The sequence below is a fragment of the Panthera onca genome, chromosome A1 (assembly GCF_046562875.1).
Source record: "Panthera onca isolate mPanOnc1 chromosome A1, mPanOnc1 haplotype 2, whole genome shotgun sequence".
Taxonomy (NCBI): domain Eukaryota; kingdom Metazoa; phylum Chordata; class Mammalia; order Carnivora; family Felidae; genus Panthera; species Panthera onca.
In genome coordinates this window covers 93,904,522-93,923,733 of record NC_138339.1, presented here as the reverse complement: position 1 = coordinate 93,923,733, position 19,212 = coordinate 93,904,522, and the positions used below count along the sequence as shown (strand labels likewise).

The 19,212-nt window shown below is 38.7% G+C and overlaps 1 protein-coding gene across 13 annotated transcripts in view; it reads left to right on the top strand.

Moving 5' to 3' along the window:
• Positions 1-242: 242 nt before the first annotated feature.
• ATG10 (autophagy related 10) overlaps positions 243-19,212 on the top strand; it is a 270,304-nt gene continuing 251,334 nt past the window's right edge. For 5 of the 13 annotated variants that reach the window (XR_013556212.2, XM_060637763.2, XM_060637759.3 and 2 more), the window contains exon 1: positions 7,189-7,422. Coding sequence is in view for 9 of the 13 variants with exons in the window: in XM_060637763.2 (XP_060493746.2) it covers positions 7,333-7,422 (90 nt within the window). In the remaining 4 variants the exon portion in view is untranslated. Of the gene's footprint in view, positions 289-4,896; positions 5,003-7,182; positions 7,423-9,683; positions 9,763-13,649; positions 13,768-19,212 lie in introns of those variants that run through there. The other 8 variants (XM_060637771.3, XM_060637770.3, XM_060637769.3 and 5 more) reach the window with 8 other exon arrangements.

Here is a 19,212-nt window from a genome sequence, read left to right as displayed (position 1 = left end):
ATTAAAAGCATCATAATACAAAGCAGTCAAACATTACATCAAAGATGTGGCAACACTACTCAACTGTGGCCTATTTCATTTGACATTTAACATTTTTCCTCTTTCTTTTTGTCATTATTCATGTTTTGTAATATGCCTCTTGACATGTCTTGAGTACATATAGAATAAGGATGCCTTTTTATATCCTTCTACTATCTCTGCCTATGTATTTATTCCATCAGCTCCTTGATTTGAGGAAGACTGAACGATGAAGGGACATTCTCTGTGGCCAACTCTGGGTTGCAGAAGGTAAGAAATTATACATTTGGAATGTCCCGTTATCGTCTTTTGCTGGTCACCACCTTTTGGCTTTTTGTCCCTTTAAATTTGACCTTTTTGCCTCTAGTGTTATTTCTTTTACAGAACAACAGGATATAATTTATATCAATAACATTCTTTTTTTGTGTGTCATATATATATTCAGTAAAGTTAATATCATTTGCTCTCATCTAAAAATCACAGACATCAATTTTAATTTTTTCATTGGAGGTAGCATTCTTTATTTTTATTATAAAAAGTAACACATTGATGATACATTATTTTTTCTAAATCTGAAATACCAAAAATGTATGACGAAGAAAAATCATTCATAATTCCCTTACCTAGGGATGGCCATTGTTAATTTTTGGTTGTAACCTTTTATCATTTTTCTATAGGACTATAAATGAAGTTATACTTTAACATATTGTTTTGTACCTGGCCTTCTTTGTATGTTAGAAAACATGATTATATTAATTATTGTATTATTCTATTACTCTTATGTATCAATCTCATAAGTTTGAAAATGTATATCTTTTTGTTCTTCACACCCCTGCAAAGGTGGGATTATTGCTAATTCCATTTTGTAGATACATAGATCCTAAGGTTCAGAGAGGATAAGTGACTGCTCGATATCTACATACCAAGTGAGTGCAGAAATAAAGCTTGCTCTATGACTTCTTGATGCCACATTGGTACCCTTTTCACAGTGTGCCTGTCATCTCTCTAATAAGATAATGCAGATGAAGGGGCCGAGGAAACACACATTACTGTTATTTATTTTAAGAGGCAGTCTAAAGAGAATTATTGCCTTGGGAGCAACTTCTGATTTGGTCTGAATCTAGGGCAGCTTCGTGAATTAAAACTGCACAAAGGCTTCCAGGGCTGCAGGCTGAACTTGTCTTAATGCAAAACATCATTATAACACGCCAATATATCAATATGCAATTGAATACTACAATCAGAATATATTCCTGATCTGTAAACATAGCCATAGAACATTAAAAGAAACAGGTCATTATTGAACCAGGACATTCAAGTCCTTGTAAGCAAAAAGGCAGACCCTATGTATGTACATTGATCTTGTCTCATTACCCTCCTGGTATGTTCTTTGCTGGGTGATGTGTGGAAAGTCTAGCAAGGGAGAATATCTTGCTGTGTAGTTCAAAGGAATCTAACCTATGTCCTAGAAGGTAGAAGGAATTTGAACCAAAAATTCTGAAGAATTTGAGATTTTGTAGTTGCTTCTTTATTCTCTACCCATTGCTTTACAAATCAATGCATTCTGGATACAGAGTGCTGCAAATACTGTGTTTGAATCTTTTTTCCCCACGTAGTCTAAAGGTGTGGCACATTCATGGTTTGCTACTTATCTACTTCCTCATTTCTTTCTTCTTCTTCTTTGTAAGTTTATTTATTTATTTTGAAAGAGAGAGAGAGAGAGAGAGTACCAGAGAGTCCGAAGGAGAGGGAAAGAGAGAATCCCAAGCAGGTTCTGCACTGTCAGCATGGAGCTCCAAGGCAGGACTCAATCCTATCTCAAACCTTGAGATCATGATCTGAGCCAAAATCAAGAGCAGGATGCTTAACTGACTGAGCCACCCAGGCGCCCCTCATTTATTTATTCTTGGGCCTCATATTATCTTGGTCAAGGTTTTGGTTTGCTTGGGCAGCTGCCCTGTTATGGACTCTGGACTACTTTTCCCTTCAAAGTTACTGAGCATTTCAGTAAGACTTGGGACTGAAAGTGTACAGTAAGAATTTATTCCTATGGGGTTTGTAGGTACAAATTGCTAGGCCTCTATTAAAATATAACATTTAGAGAAAGATAAAATCATGCCTTTCATGCAGATATAAAAACGAATATATGTTAAAGAATTCATTTTACTCATATGATATCAGGGAACCAGGCAAAATGGGATAGAACTGATTTTTCCATGAGTAACATGGGGAAGCAATTAAAATCACTACCAGGCAGGACAGAAGTTATATATCTATCTATATCTATATAACCTACAATTTACAAAGAACAGCAAAATTGCTTACAGACAATGAACAAGGCTAGAATCTGATAACCCAGAAGGATATGCTAGAGATATGCAGAGTTTTTTCTGACCCCCTCCCCAAATAAAAGAACAAAAGGCGTTGTCAACCAATTTCAGTGGGAAAAAACCAGCAACCTGAGTAATATCAGATCACTGCCAGAGTGATGCTTTTAGAACTCTGAATTCCTCTGACAAATTTGAAACAAATGTATAGTTCTGAAATGTCCTCAAGTGTTTTGAAAGATAGAAATGTCCAAATAAGAATATTATAAAACAAAGACAGACAAATAACAAAATGCACTACAGTATTCCAACCTTTGTTCAGACAGTTCAAATTGGCTTATTTCCTGAAATGTGTTATATATACCTTTCATAATACAAACTAGACCCTCAAAGATAAGATCCTCAAAATATGAGCACAGCTATCCAATCCTACTGCTATCCATTGTTAGCTGTAGTACCTTGTTGCTGTGATTCTGTGTTAACTTTATGCTTTGCTATCGTCAAGACTTTTACAATTAATTTTCAGTAACCTTCAGAAATTTTCTAACAAAGTTTTCTCAGGAAACACAGATATAATTACAGATTGTCATTAAAAAAATGACAATTTTCCATTGCTATTTCCATACAAATGATTGAATCCATGAGTGTCATGCCACAGTCCCCAACTTTAGGTACTCTGAGTACATATGCCTACTACTAAAAATCAAATGAAACATACAGTAACTTAAGTTCAGCAACAAAACTTTCTCTAAATCAGAATATGAAATAAGGCAAGCCCTAAGCTAAGGAATGTCATCAATACAGAATTGTAGTCAAAGAACACAATTTGTATTTCTATACTGAGCCCAAAATATATGTCTACCAGGTATTTACCCAAGAGAAATGAAAATATATGTCCACAAAAATACTTGTACATGATTATTTATAGCAGCTTTATTTATAATAGCCAGAAGCTGAAAACAACCTAAATGTCCTTCCCAGATGACTAGATATACAAACTGTGGTATAGTCATGCAGTGGAATACTGATTAGTAATAAAAAAGAACTGATTACTGATAAATGCATCAATGAATCTCAGATAGATGCCAAGTAAGAGAAGCCAGACACATAGGTACTGTATGTACTGTATGATGCCATTTGCTAGAATTGGCGAAACTAGAGTGACTAATCTAGAGGAAATGAGTGGTTACTAAGGCTTCGAGAGTCAAGGAAGTGATTAACTGCAAAGGAGTAGTAGTTCACTCTTTGGGATGATGAAAGTGTTCTATATTTTGATTGTAGTAATGGTTACATAGATGTATCTGTTTGTCAAAATGTACTAACCTGTAGAGTTAAAATGGGAGTATTTTATTTTATATAAATTACATTCAAAAAGGTTGATAATAAAAATAAAACACAGACCCCCCCCCCCCAAATATGTATGTGCTGTGGGTATACAAAAGGTAACAAATAAGAAGTGGCATGATGGACAGTTGGAATCACCCTGCTGTAATTATTATCAATTCTCTGAAACCCCATTCTTTAATATTGACTATTGTGTTTTTTTTTCAGTATCATTAAAAAAAATTAATAGACTTTATTTCTTAGAAAATATTGTTTACAGAAAACTGAGCAGATAATAGAGAATTCTTATGTATGCCACTCACAGTTTCCCCTTTTATTAACATCTTGCATTAGTGTGGTACATATGTTATAACTGATGAACCAATATTGATAGATTGTTGTTAACTAAAGTCCATAGTTTATATTAGAATTCTTTGTGTTGTATAGATTTATAGGTTTTGACAAGAGCATAATGTCATATAGCCACCATTAGTGTCAAAATGATAATTTTGTTGTCCTAAAAATGCTGTATGCTCCACATATTCATCCCTTCTCTTTTTGCCCTCTTCCCCCAAACTCTGGCAAACACTGATCTTTTTACTGTCTCTATAGTTTTGCCAACTACAGTTTTTTTTCTCTCACTCTTTTGGGTAAGTGCTATGTACACACAGGTTTATGTTTCTTATCTCTGCCATCCAATCAGATTACCTCTCCTAACTCTTTCTTTTATATAATTTATCTTTTCCTGAGGACCTCCTGGAGGGTGGTGGAAGAGATCTGCCTACTACAAGCAGTGGCAGAGAGAGCTATTCTCCCCAGTATCCATTCTGCCCTTCTTTTTTCTAATAATAAAACAATCTCACTCTGTCGAGCTTTGACTGAGCCCTTGGCTACCTAGTGAGAGACTGCATTTTCTACCTTCCTTGTATCTTGGTGTGGCCTGTGGGATATGAACCGAAAGACTATGTACAAGTGATATGATTGTACTTTCTTATAAGATTGAGAAAATAAGACATTTCCCATGCAATTTTATACTTGTGTCTCATTCTTGGGCCATACTACCTTAAGGATATTGTGAATTAATATTACAAGATAATTCCCGTAATGTGAAAGGCACAATTATACTGCATTGTAATTTTTGGTAATAAAAATATTCATTGGTTAAAGGAAAACGCTAAATGCAAAGCTTCGATAAACTTATTTTGAATTTTTTTTTTTTACTTTACAGTGTCTCAATAAAACAAAACAAATAAAAAGCCAGAAGGCTTAACTTCTATGAGGCCCTGTGGGAAACATGGGTTTAAAATGTAGTGGACAACCAGAAGCCTGTGAAGGTAAGTAAGGGAAGGTCAAGGGAGCCGGAGGAGATTCAGGGGATTGTAGTTTTATGGAAGCTAAGGGAAACAAGACTTTCTAGATGTGATCAACATGTCCAAATGAAGTGGAGAAATCCAATGAAATAAGGAATGAAAGGGATTTGATCATTAGTCTCAGTTTTCATGTCTATAAAATGGGTATCTTCGTGTAGTTATCATACAGTTAACTATGTTTCTGGTTTATGGAGGGTTCTCAATGAATTTTAGTTTCCTTCTCTTTGTGATTAATTCATTGTTTTATTCAGCAAATACTTATTACTAGTGAGGAACTCTGTTAGAGGCTGGCTATGCAATGACACACTCCACCCTAAAGCACTCTGTAGTGTTGTAGGGTAAACACAAACAGTTTACCAAGAGTGACAAGAGTCACTTTGCCAAGAGTGACAAGATGAAAGGAAGTATATCAAAGTTAGCTGATTTACTTTGCTTTGTGTTTTTGTTTTTGGCAGATGAACTATGAAACTTAAAAACATGTCAAATGCAGGGGCATATGGGTGGCTCAGTTGGTTATGTGTCCATCTTGTGATTTTGGCTCAGGTTGTGATCTCACGGGCAGGGGATAGAGCACCAAGTGGGGCTCCCATCTGAGCATGGAACTTGATTAAGATTCTCTCTTTCTTTCTCCCTCTGCCTTTCCCCGCTCTTGTGCACCCACTCTCTCTCTCAAAATAAATAAATAAACACTTAAAAGTAGTCTAAAAAATCTCAAATGCATAATTTTTTAACATGGTATTGTTGATGCATGAAAGTGTTTCTAGATTATTGAATACAGTGCCAAGCAATGCATTCTTATTTTTGTATGTGAAAGTTTTATGTTTTTCAAATAACTGCTTAAAGCTGAAGGAGACACCCATCCACTAAAGTTCTCACTCAGAACTCATTGCCCTATACTTAAAAAAAAAAAAAAAAAAGCCAGTGAATACTTTTAATTGGCAGCTATCTTATTCATTTATATCCACAGTTGCTCAAGTATGTTAGGAAATTCATTTACGAGCAGTATCTTTTTTTTTTTTTTTGGCAGTATCTTTTTTTACATTGAGTTTTATTTTACATATAGTAAAATCTATCCCATTTATGCGTCTTGGCAAACAAAACGACAGGTGTAATCACTAACACAATTAAGGTATAGAACAGTTCCATTACCCCCCAAAATTTCCTCAAGCTCCTTTTTAGTCAACTCCTTTTCCTGATCGCTATTGATGGGTGTTCTGTCCCTTTTTAAGAACTGTTTATTTTGAAATGATTATAGAGTAACAAGAAACTGCAAAAATAGTACAGAATCTCATGTACCTATCACCTAGCTTTCTCCAATGGTGATATCTTACATAACTGTAGTACAAGATCATAACCATTCCCTGTACGTTTGAAGGCAGGTTTTCCTTTCACTTCTTTGCCTGTATTTACTCTCTTCTTTTCACACAAATTTAATTCTGTTGTGTTAAAAGGAGCAGATGCTAGTTTTCCCTCAGATGTCTTCTGTTGCATTTTCAGTATTTCAGTTCGATCACCCCTGTTACTCCTACATCTTTCTGTGGTCTTTTCTTTATCCCACCGTCCCCAACCCCCAATTTAATTCTGCTGCTAGATTTTTTTTTTTTTTTCCCCTGAGATATGTATCACAGATGGTACTATTGTCAATTTTCGAATTGCTAACTTCTACTCTGGTCTTCCGTTTTAAAGGAGGTAGTCCTGCCTGTGCTTAATTGTGGCGCTTACAGTAGTTTTACAGTGTGTGTATGTATGTTAGGGTGTTAGCCGGTTTGATTCCCCAACCTCCGTGAAGGTTCTTGCTCGACCCTTTCTCCGTTACCCTTTTATTTTCCAGATATTTGACTATTTGTTGGGAGAAGGGGTGGAACGACCCTTAAAACATGTGGCACCCGTCTCTCAGGTTTGGGTTTGCCTGCCGCACCTCCCCAGTGGGCAGCCTCTGTGGACGCGGAGCGCAAAGCAGCCGTTCGGTTCCCCCGGCCGGTGAGATGAGGGGCGGGGCCTCGGTTCCAGTGGCAGTGGGCTACCGGGAGGTCACGCCCCCTGGCCCGGGCCCTGCGCGCGCGGCTGGCGACGTCAGGCACGGGCGCGAGCTTGGCCCCATGGTGCGCGGGAGGTGCTGGTGCGCATGCTCTGACTCGGTCGCCTCGGTAGCGGTGGCCGAGGGAGGGTTGGGCTTTTTTTTTGGTGTTCCTCTGTGCGCGTGGGCTCTGCTCGTCTGCTACGGTCTCCGTAGCCCTCGGGAGCCCATTATTCTCTTCCTTGAGGCCGCCGGTTGGGCGGCAGCGGGCAGAGCGATGGGCACCTCACCCCGGCTCCCCTCCCCCATGCCCGTTGCCCCGCCCGCCCTGGGCTGGGCGACGGGGTCAGGGGCCGAGCGGAGCTGGGTGAGTATTCCCACAGCATTTGGCTGGCCGCCTCTTCCCGGCTCTGCTTACCGTAGGGTCCTCATCGTACTCTGGGATGGGGTGGAAGGGCGGGTGCGGGTGGGCGGCTAACAGCCCAGCCCTGAACAAAAGACTGGGAAGCGGGGCGCTTGCTAGTGAAATGCAGGCCGCGTCCCATCGGTGGTGGGACGAGCTTCTGTTTGGGCGTGGGGAGTCGCAGTGGGAAGGAGGGGGCGCACCCAGTGTGACCTGCTCTCTTTGGCCACTACAGAGCCTTCACGGACAACGTGGGTGGTTACTACCATGTGTTTAAGCCTGCGCGGGGATAGCAAGTCTTTGTCCGTGTGACCTTGAAACAAAGGGTCTTAAATTACCAGTGATTTCAATGTCCAAGTTCCACTTAACTTGAAGGGGTTTCATATTCATTGAGGATCAGGAGGAATAAGTTAATATTTATAGCCAACAATTTTTCTTTTCCCAAATTATCTGCTTATAATATCAAATCATGAACGGGGTAGTTAACTGGTTTATAGATACACGTTTATGATGGCAAAAATAATAAACATCTAGCAAAAGCAAAAGGATAGCTCAGAATGAAACCTTGTCTAAGAAGCCCACCTGAGGATGAATTAATTATCTAGCGGACTATACCGTTGTTTGACCGTTATTGATTAGGGCCCAGGCTCAGCAGTTATTTTTTTTTATTTTTTATTTTATTTTTTTGTCTAGTGGAGATGCAAATTATTTTTGACTGGTAGAAAAAGTACTCCTGAAGGTTGTGATTTTATTGCCCTATTTCCAAGATTTTTATAATTTTTCCCATTCAGCTTGCTCCTTCATCAGGAGTTCAATAAATCTTTGCCACAGGCTCACTTTGTGTGAATCATGTTTATAACTTTAAAAAGTTACAATTTAATAGTGGCCTCACGAGTTTTTAAATTTAAATTTTATTTTTTAATGTTTTTATTTTTGTGAGAGACAGTGTGAGTGAGGGAGAGGCAGAGAGGGAGAGCAAGAGCTAAGGAGACACAGAATCAGAAGCAGGCTCCAGACTCTGAGCGGTCAGCACCCAGCCTGTGATGGGGTCCTAATGTGAACCTTGAGATGACCTGAGCCAAAGGTGGAGGCTTAACCAACTGAGCCACCCAAGCGCCTCAACAGTGGCCTCACTCTTTAGTGACAAAAGCTTAAGTTTATACTTTCAGAATTGAAAAACATAGTCCCTCAACAACATTATTGGACCCCAAGTAGAATCCTTACTTCTTGCTTCTGAAGAGTTGAATATGGATGAGAGGAAACATTTACAAAATGAAAATTTGATCTAAAAAGAAATGTTGAATATTGAGAAATGCAAATTAAGGGATTGCAATTACAAAAATTAAACATTGTTATTGATATTTTAATTGAGGAAGTTAATGGAAACAGTTTCTGGTTCTACCCTGGTTTCATTTGGATATAGGTAGGCTTACAAGATTGTTTCTCCTTACATTCTTCTCCCTTTGCCAGTTCCTTTCCCCGTTTATTTAGGATTAAATGAGACACTGCTACATGATGAGGCAATCAAGATGGCCATAACGTTTTATGACAAATTCTAAATTGATAGCAGGTCTTTATGCTTATACATTTCTGAGAAAGATAAGCAACTCTTTAAGGAAAAATATGTCTGCTTTATATAAGTAGATTGTTCGAGTATGAGTTTGATTTGATTCTTAATATCTTTGAAGCCTAGAGATGTTTGGGACCCTAGAGGCAGTGTTTGAGTCATAAACACAGTCAGGAACTATAACAACAACAAAGTGCCATAGAGATTATTTAGTGATTATGTGTTGAAAACAAATGTCTTCAGGGGCCAAGCAGACTGGGTATAAAAGGATTGGAAAGTAGGGGAATGAGAATAAATCCTACCTAAAAGCATCCAGAATAGGGAAAGGTTGCTGAAAACTGTAAAACCAGAGGTACCTCTAAAGAGCTTGGTACTAAAGTCCTTGAAGTGCTGATCTTATAGGCTTGCAGAACCCAGGAACATACTTACTAATACAAGTTTATCTTTAAGATTAGGGTTGTCTCATATCACTGTCATGTAATAGCCTTCAGAGAAAACTTTTAAAATAATCTCTATGCTAGCTCAAGAACTTACAGTGGTTTCTTATTGCTCACTGTTTTAAATGGAATTTCTTCATAGAATTTTGGAGTTATCTGTAAACTGCTTTCCTTCCCTTCCTCCCTCCCCCCCACTCCCCTACTGCCTGACCTTCCTATAGACTAAGTTCTCAGCTTCATGGTGGTCAAAGGAAAGAAAGAAGCATACCACTTCTCAGGAAAAACACAGCTTTTTTAGAGGTAAATATTTATTGACAGAAATGCAGGTTGTGATCTCAGATTTCAAAAATATGCTAAGAAACACTATGGTTAGTTTTCTAGATTTCGTTAATTTTTTTTCAAGTTTATTTATGTATTTTGAGAGGTAGGGGAGGGGAAAGAGGTGAAAGGAGAGAGAGAGAGAGAGAGAGAAAGAGAGAATCCCAAGCAGACTCTGCACTGTCAGTGAAGAGCCCACTGCAGGGCTCAAACTCACCAGCTATGAGATCATGACCTGAGCTGAAGTTTGACGCTTAACTGACTGAACCACCCAGGCACCTCAAGGCTTTGTTTACTTTTAACCCACTTCCTAGTGTTTCTTAATGGGGCCTCATCTGGCATTTTTATGGAGCTGCCTCATACCTTGTAGATGCTCTTTGTATCTGTTCCCTGAGCATTAAATTGCAATAGCAAACTACACACCCTCCTATTTGTGACAACTATGTTCTCACTCATTTCCAAACAACTTCTTTGAGAATGGTCCCTCCCAATGTTGGGAACCATTGGACCATATCAGCCTATGCTTTACCCAATCTATGCACATGTATTGGCACTTTATTTTTAAAACTTAGCAAACTTTTCAGGCCCTTTGTTGAAGAGCTCTTCCATTTCTTTGACATGACTTTGTCTCTACTTGGTAAGCCCTCATTCATGTGTCAAAATTCAATTCTTCAAGAACTGGATTCAAGTCTTCTAGACTCCTTCTTTTAGAGTCTTTGATTTTCCCAGGAAACATTTGACATTCCTTTCTATGAGGACACACACAGCAAAGTGCTGGGATATTGCAGGTGCCAGGTGAATGAGTGAAAGCTTGTGGAAGTAAGAAGGTATGCTAATCTAGTTTTTTGTTTTAAGTTTATTTTGGGAGAGAGAGAGCCCATGCAAGTGGGGGAGAGGCAGAGAGAGGGAGTAAGAATCTCAAGCAGGCTCTGCAGTGTTAACACAGAGCCTTACATGGGGTCAAACTCATGAACCTTCCGTGAGATCATGACCCAAGACAAAATTGATAGATGCTTAACCAACTGAGCCACATAGTGCCCCTCTAGTTTTTTTTTTTTTAATATTTATTTTGAGAGAAAGAGCGTTTGAATGAGCATGCATGAGCGGGGGCGGGGCAGACACAGAGAGGTAGAGAGAGAATCCCAAGCAAGCTCCACACTGTCTAGTAGCCCATGCAGGGCTCCATCTCACTAAGTGTGAGATCATGATCTGAGCCGAAATCAAGAGTTGGACATTTAATTGACTGAGCCACCCAGCTACCCCATCTAGTTTTTAATGAAGACTTTGTGAAGAAAAAGGGAATGTTTCTTTCATTAAAAAATGTTGAACACTAATTCTTTTCTTTTTAAGAGAGAGAGAATCCCAAATAGACTCAATGCTCACTGTGGAGCCCCACATGGAGCTCCATCCCGTGACACTGGGATCATGACCTGAATGGAAAGAAATCAAGAGTCAGATGCTCAACCAATTGAGCCACACAGGTGCCCCACCAATTATTTTTTTAATGGCACTTGGTAGTATATTTTAAAAATATATGGCTTTATCATCTATTTTCAGAATAGCAGAGTCTGTAGTTTCTGATACCGACTTTTTCTGTATCTTCTTATTTGTGGAATAACTTTGGTCAAACTCATATACCATTAGTTCCTGGTTCTGGCCTAATTAGCATACATGCAGACAAGTTAGTCTCTACAAGTCCCACTCAGTATTCAAAAGCACAAAGAGCTCAAATCATCACCAATGGTGGATCAATTTCTCTTGTGTGCTTACAGAAAAGTCTTGTTTTATATAAAAATATGATAATCTTCTTATAAAAATAATGACACTGGTATCAGAAAGATTAGATGTCATATAAATCTGTTGTTTGAATGGGAAAAGACCAATTGGTGAATAAACTTGAAAGTAGAAGAAGGGTACAATAGGTAGAGATATATAAAATAAATTCATTAAATTTTTAATTTTCTTATCTTCATTGCAACTTTTATTTGTTTACAGTGTGCCTCACTGTAGGTGAGCACTGTAGGTGCTAAGATGCAACTTGTAAGTCAGAAATTTTCAGATGTTTAGACATTGCTCTATCGACTTTTGGTGTTCCCTGCTGTGGAGGAGATGGCTGAGGCTACTTTAATTTTTGTTCCCGTGTAGATAAACTCTTTTTTCCGCATCTTTGTTTTTTCCTTTATTTATTTATTTATTTATTTATTTATTTATTTATTTATTTATTTATTTATTTATTTTAATGTTTATTTATTTTTGAGAGACAGAGACAGAATGCGAGTGGGTTAGGGGCAGAGAGAGAGGGAGACACAGAATCCAAAGCAGGCTCCAGGCTCTGAGCTGTCAGCACAGAACCCGATGCGGGGCTCGAACCCACGAGTTGTGAGATCATGACCTGAGCCAAAGTCGGACGCTCAACCGACTGAGGCCCCCAGGTGCCCCTCCTTTTTATTTTTTTAAAATAAGATATTCCACTCTGCTACCTCTAGGCATAGATATTTTCCCCCAACAGTTTTCTCAGAAACACAGTGAATCCTCTCACTATTTATAAAAGTAAATATGTTTGATTTTTTTTTTTTTCTAGCTCAGGAGTAATTTTTCAGTGGTATGTTTGCCTATGATTTCAGTTCAGAAATGCCAGTTATTTGTAGGTTGGATTTGTGGTCTTTGTCCTCTAATCTATCAATATGCTTTGTTTACATCTTGGTCCTTTTCCTTCTGTGTTAGGAGATCAACTCACATGTATATGTTAAAATACTAATTAGATTTTTTCCAACTTCTGTACTTCTCTGTATTGCCTCTCATATAGATTTTAAATCTCTACTATTATTATATATTTGAACTCCCAGTTTTTTTCTTATCCACTTTCTTTTACACTCTCAGCTATGGTTCCCCTCCCTCATCTGTTGCTTTTGGAGGCTGTATTTTTCTTTTCCCTTTTTCTTTTTCAATTGGGAATGTAACGTAGATAATTTCCAAGTTTTCTTCTGATTCCCAGTGTAAGCCCAACACAGAAGCAAGCTTTCTCTCTTCCTCTTTTTTTTTTTAACAATCATCTTGATTATTTAAAATGTTTTTATTTTATTTTTGAGACACAGAGAGACAGAGTATGAGTGGGGCAGGGGCGGAGACAGAGAGACACAGACTGAAGCAGGCTCCAGGCTCTGAGCTGTCAGCACAGAGCTTGATGTGGGGCTCGAACCCACAAATTGTGAGATCATGACCTGAGCTGAAGTCAGATGCTTAACTGACTGAACCACTCAGGTGCCCTTCTCTCTTTCTCTTTATGGCAGTGTTCTTTTTTCTTACGGTGCAAGAGCGTCACCTTGGTCCCATACTGTTATTGATTTTTTTGATTTTCTTACCTTGACAGAAGAGGGACTTGTGTAGGGACTGTCTGACTGTGGTCAGAGTGAGCAAGCTCTCTGCACCACTCTCCCTACATCTAGGTAAGGCAGCACTCTTCCTCTACGTGTGAGGTAGGAGAGTGTTCAAAGATACAGTCAAATTAATGAATGACAGATCTTTGTGTACTCAGAAGAGGCCTTCCTTTCCTACTCTTTCATTTTTCTGTCCTCTGTGTATAACAAGGGGAGTGATTTTGTGTGATTTGAAATGGTTTACTGTTTTTTGAGTTTTTGCAGAGGAAGTGGTAGTGGTAAGGTCGCACTCTTCTGAGTGCTCCTCCTGTCCCCACAGCTACCTAGGGCTGACTTTACACCGTAGCATGCAGTGCTCCACTTGGCTTTACCTTCCAGCTCTGGTCATGAGCATTATATTGTTGAGAGAAAACTGCCTTGAGAGAGAATCACCAATGGGCTTGGAAGCCAGTAGTGGAGGAAGCACCTCACGCTCTCTTTTTTTTTTTTTAGGAAATACAGAATGAGGTAGAGTGAGATGCTTTTTTATATTCTTCCTAACTGGACTTCCTGCTGCTAGAGGCCACAGCCAGCATCAGATACCGATTAACATCCTTCAGTTACATTCCAGGTATAATGTTGTATCCCGTTTGAACTTCATTTGGGATACATATTTTAGTGGGATGGCAGGAAGGGAGTGCTGAGCTCACTGGTCAGTGGCTGTCAAGACTGAACCAAACTTTCTCCCTTTTGCTGCTTCCCCATGCTATTTATTGGATTACCAGGGCTATCCCTGCTGTGCTCCAGCCAGGCTGTCAAATGCCTTGAAATCCAGGTCATTCGCTAGCCATATCAAAACAATCTGTCTTTTGTCTCAATTTCCTAATATACTTCTTCCTGGAAACTATCTCTGGTGCTAACTACAAATGTGTGTTTGGAGGCCTTCAGAATCAGGTAATCTCCCTGATCTGGGCCTTAGATTCCACATTTAAATTTGTACCCTGACTGCTTCTTTGCTCTCTGAAATTTGAGGACCACTGCCCAAGAGCCTTGCTAGGTAAGTGATTAGCTAAATGAATTCAAACCAAATTCTTATAATGGTATTGGGTTCAGTTTAACACCCCTATCTAGTAATTACATGTATTTTTTGTTTGGTTTGTTTGTTTTGTTTTTGGAAAGAGTCTAAATATAAATTTATTATAATGTGGTATTGCTGCAGGGAGGGACAAATACAGAGGAAGTTTCCTAGTATTAGTTAAAAATTACCTTTAATGTTTAAAGGTATTCATGGTATATTCTGTTATAATCACGTTTTTTGTAAATGATCTTGAGTTCTGGGGAAACTTAGTTATATTTCTTTAAGTGTTTTAGTCTCACTTTGATTCTAATGTACACTGATTTATAGGTTCATCAAAAGAAATGTCTTTGACATAAACTAAAACTAAAATAAAATAAATTAAAACCAATCAGTTCCCCGCACATTAGATTAAAAAGCACATGAAAAAAGTGGAAAATGGTAGTGAAAAAAATTGTTTCTAACTAAAAAGGATCATTTGAGCAATGATTATACACAGTATTAGAATTCACAGGGGCTGTTTTTCTGAAAAGATATTTAATAGCAGCAGAATAAGCTTCTTCACACTGTCTAGTCTTAGGGCTAACCTCTAGTTTAGAAAGACTGCTTTCACTTGATGGGGAGAAAAATTATTCTACCTTCCCAATCTTTAGCCTCTGCTGAAGCAGTTAAAAAAAAAGGTTTTGATTATTTGAGCTTAAAAAAAAAAAAATCAAATAGCTTTCCAGCAGGAGTAAGACTCCAGCAAAATAGATGTATTAACAACCTACATTTTATGGCACGAAAGAGCTCTGACTCCCTTCTAACTTTTATTTATAGTAAGAAATGAGAGGTTCATTGTTTAGGATGAGATGAGAATTGGAATTAGTCTTTTTACTGAGAGAGAGTTCACTTGTGTTCTGTTGTCACCTCTAGTCTGAATTTATTTATTTATTTATCTTTTTAATTTTTTTTAAACATTTATTCTTGAGAGACAGAGAGAGACAGAGTGTGAGTGGGGGAGGGACAGAGAGAGAGGGAGACACAGAATCTGAAGCAGGATCCAGGCTCTGAGCTGTCAGCACAGAGCCTGATGCATGGCCTGAACCCACAAACTGTGAGATCATGACCTGAGCCGAACTCGGATGCTTAACCGTCTGAGCCACCCAAGCGCCCCAAGTCTGAATTTATTTTTAAGCTTACGTCTGGAAACCGAGGAAGTTCACATGTCTAAGGTTTTATATTTGCAAAATAAATTCTTGCCATTTTTGCTTATTAAGCTGCAGTTGTGGTTATTTCCATTTTTGGCCATAATTTGAGGCATCTCATAGTAGGAAGTTCTAATATTCCCATTTCTGCCTCTACTAGTCTATAAACTTGGTAGAGACCAGTGTATTACAGCTTGAAAAGTGTATATAAAAATGTTGATTGTAAGGGTGCCTGGGTGGCTCAGTCGGTTGAGCGGCCGACTTCGGCTCAGGTCATGATCTCATGGTCCGTGAGTTCCAGCCCCGCGTCGGGCTCTGTGCTGACAGCTCAGAGCCTGGACCCTGTTTTAGAGTCTGTGTCTCCCTCTCTCTCTGCCCCTCCCCCGTTCATGCTCTGTCTCTCTCTGTCTCAAAAATAAATAAATGTTAAAAAAAAATTAAAAAAAAAAGTTGATTGTATTATGTTTTCATTTTTAGAAAGTTGAAATATTCTTACTTGAGCAAAGAGACAATAATTATTCAGTGATATTTCATTATGATATAATGATTCAAATTGAGATGGATATCATTTTAATATAATATAGTTCTTAATTTTGTAATCAAGCCATAAGTGTATGTATTATTATATGTAACATCCTTCAGCAAAGCCCAGTCCTTAGATAATTTTAAAAGTATTCAACCAAATATTAATTGGTGCTTTGATGTGCTGTCATCTTGCTACTGGCACAGAGCTGTTAATTAGATAAACTATGGCTATTGAGTGAAATTTTATGTTTCAACTAACATTTTGAATAGTTAGGTAAACCTCAAGTAACTGGGGAGGGCTTAGGGAATGGAGTGTTTTTACTTTAGTTCAATTTTGTTGTTAAATAAGGGCTTGTTTGGAATTTATAAAATATGCCAAAATATATTAGTATTTTTTTAAATGAATTACATTCAATTTTTGTTTGATTTAGTATCTCAATATATGTCAGGGTCATTATATAGTTAAAAAAACCCCTAATTTTCTGACTGCTCCTTTTTGGTCTCCCTATTCTAGTTCTGTATCCTCTCTCTGAGTCATCATATGTGTTCTCTTGTTTACGTAATGTTGATTTACAATCAATATTTCTGGCCCAGCTCTCTCTTTCCTTCTGAATTCCAGATTCATCTCCAAATGCCTGCTAGATTCCCTTCACGTGGTTATTCCACAGGCTTTTTAAACTCAAGCTCAGTGTGGTTAAATTAAGCCCATCTCAGTCCCCAAACCTGCTCTTGCTCAGTGCACCACTACCTAAGGTGAAGAGCTGGGAATCTCTCTTAAATCTTTTCTCTCATCTATCCCTCACATATCAAGATCACCAGTTGTAATGAGTATACCAGCAAAATGTCTTTTGAATCCCTCCCTCTTCTACTGTACCTCCAGTGTTTGGCTCTGTTTAGCATCGTTTTGTCTTTCCTGGATTATTGCTAGAGACTATCAACTGGTCTTCATTTAGTCAGGCAAAGCCTGTAGTCCCTCCTGGAAGCCAGAATGCAAATATGATCAGATTCCCCCCACTTTCAACACCCTTTTGAGCCCTCAGGGTACCAGGCTCTTCTGTCTTCATCAGCAGTAGTTCTCTCAGTACCTCTCTTCTACCTCTGTATTTCAGTTAAGCAAGAGTTCTTCGATTACCAGACTTTCCCTTACGTTCAGATTTTTGTGCATCCTGTTCCTTTGCCTCCCTCCTTTGCTAAGTTGGCTTCCGTTCTTCCTTTTAGTGTCTTCTTTCTTAGGTATCACTTTCTCAACTTGTGTATGCACTGAAGCTGCTTAACCGGGATTTGGTATGTAACCCGGAGATCTCTCATCCATACCTGAAACATTTGATGACTGCCTCAGTAGAAGTACTGAGTACTGGTACTTTATTGTCTCTTATGTACTTCCATTCCTGTACTTGCTGCTTTCTTTTCCCAAACCTATTCTCCCACTGTTTTCTTACCCTCTCAGATTTTCCATTATGATTTCAGGAGCACACATCTGCAATAAACAAACATATAAATCCTAAACCCATTATTGTCTTTACTACATTCTGTGAAGTAAATTAAGTATTCCCAGAAAAAGAATTTTATGGTTAAAAGCGTCAGGAAACCCCAAGTTAGTAGTTTCCCCACCACAGTGTGTATTGTGAATTTCTAGGGTGGGGGTGCCGAGTGGATGTAGTGTGGATCAGTTTTCACACTTACATATCACATGACGTTAACATCTTCACAGGTCATTGCTTCCACTAACTAGTTTTAAAGGAAACTTGGCTTTGAAACAAAGAACAACAAACAAAAACTGAAGTTCTTTGAGTGGAAGCTGCTGCTTCCTCCACCCTATAAATTTCAGGGTATGGAGACTGCTGGTAACCTCCACTACCTACCCCAGAGCCAATTTTAGGTCACCGCTTCTCTAGCCTCTTGTCAATATCGTTGCTCCTTTGAGGCTCCTTGGAAGCTCTTTTTGAGGACTTTCGTATCCTATGAAATTCAGCTCCACCAGACATAGCAAGCTAGGTTTTTTGTTTGTTTGTTTTTGTTTTTTTCCTTACATACTGTCCCTACTGGCTACTTTTACCACCATCTTGAGGAGGAATCCAAGGCTGTGTTCTTTTTTTTTTTATTTTTTTTATTTTTTAATATATGAAATTTACTGTCAAATTGGTTTCCATACAACACCCAGTGCTCATCCCAAAAGGTACCCTCCTCAATACCCATCACCCACCCTGCCCTCCCTCCCACCCTGCCCTCCCTCCCACCCCCCATCAACCCTCAGTTTGTTCTCAGTTTTTAACAGTCTCTTATGCTTTGGCTCTCTCCCACTCTTCCAAGGCTGTGTTCTAACTCATCAGGATCACATGTATGTTTATTAGTGCTTATTCTTGATGAACTCAGGATTATACACCATGTATCACTTATCATCTCTGTGCTCTTCCATTTCCTACCATTTGTCCCTTGTCATTTATAAATTTTTCATTTGATCTTCCACCTTATTTAAAGAGCTCTCCACCCCCACCAGCTCTCCAAATAATTCTAAGTAACTTCAGTATCCATGTGGAAAACAGCAAACATAAGCCTCATAGTTTTCTTTTTTTAAATGTTTATTAATTTATTTTGAGAGAGTGAGAGAAAGAGAGAGTGAGCATGCAGGGGAGGGACAGAGAGAGAGAAGGAGAGAGAGAATCCCAAGCAGGCTCCATGCTGTCAGCATAGAGCCCGACCTCACAGAGTCATGACCTGAGCCAAAATCAAGAGTCGGATGCATAACCAACTGAGCCACCCAGGCACTTCAAGTCTCATAATTATCTAAACTTACTGAGTTCCAGTGACCTTCTTCTCTAAGTTACTTTATAAACTTGGTAAGCTCTCCTGAAGTTCTAAAGTCTCATAGTCTTCCTAGGCTTCCTTTTCCTTCCTTTCACTATGGTTGTTGTTAGCCCTTTTTGTATTTAATACTCTTTGATACTACCATATTTTCATAGCCCCTTCAGTCTTCTTTTGGTATGTTTCCTACCTAAACTCTGAACTATTCTCACTAGCGTATTCTATTCCTTCTTCTATATGTATCCATACACTGAATCCACCCAGCAAAACCTTAGCTTTGCATGTGTGCCCAATGCAGCTCCCTGCTGGTTCCCATATGTGGTGAACTGATTATTGCTGAAGGTAATCACAACCACCTTGTAGTCCAAACTCTTGCATGGCACACAAACCTCCCTTCAAGAAGTTTAGAACTCTTCCATCTTGTATCTTTGAGGCCTTCACTCTGTCTTTCAGCTCCAGTAGAGGGCAGCCAAGTTTAATTTGCATA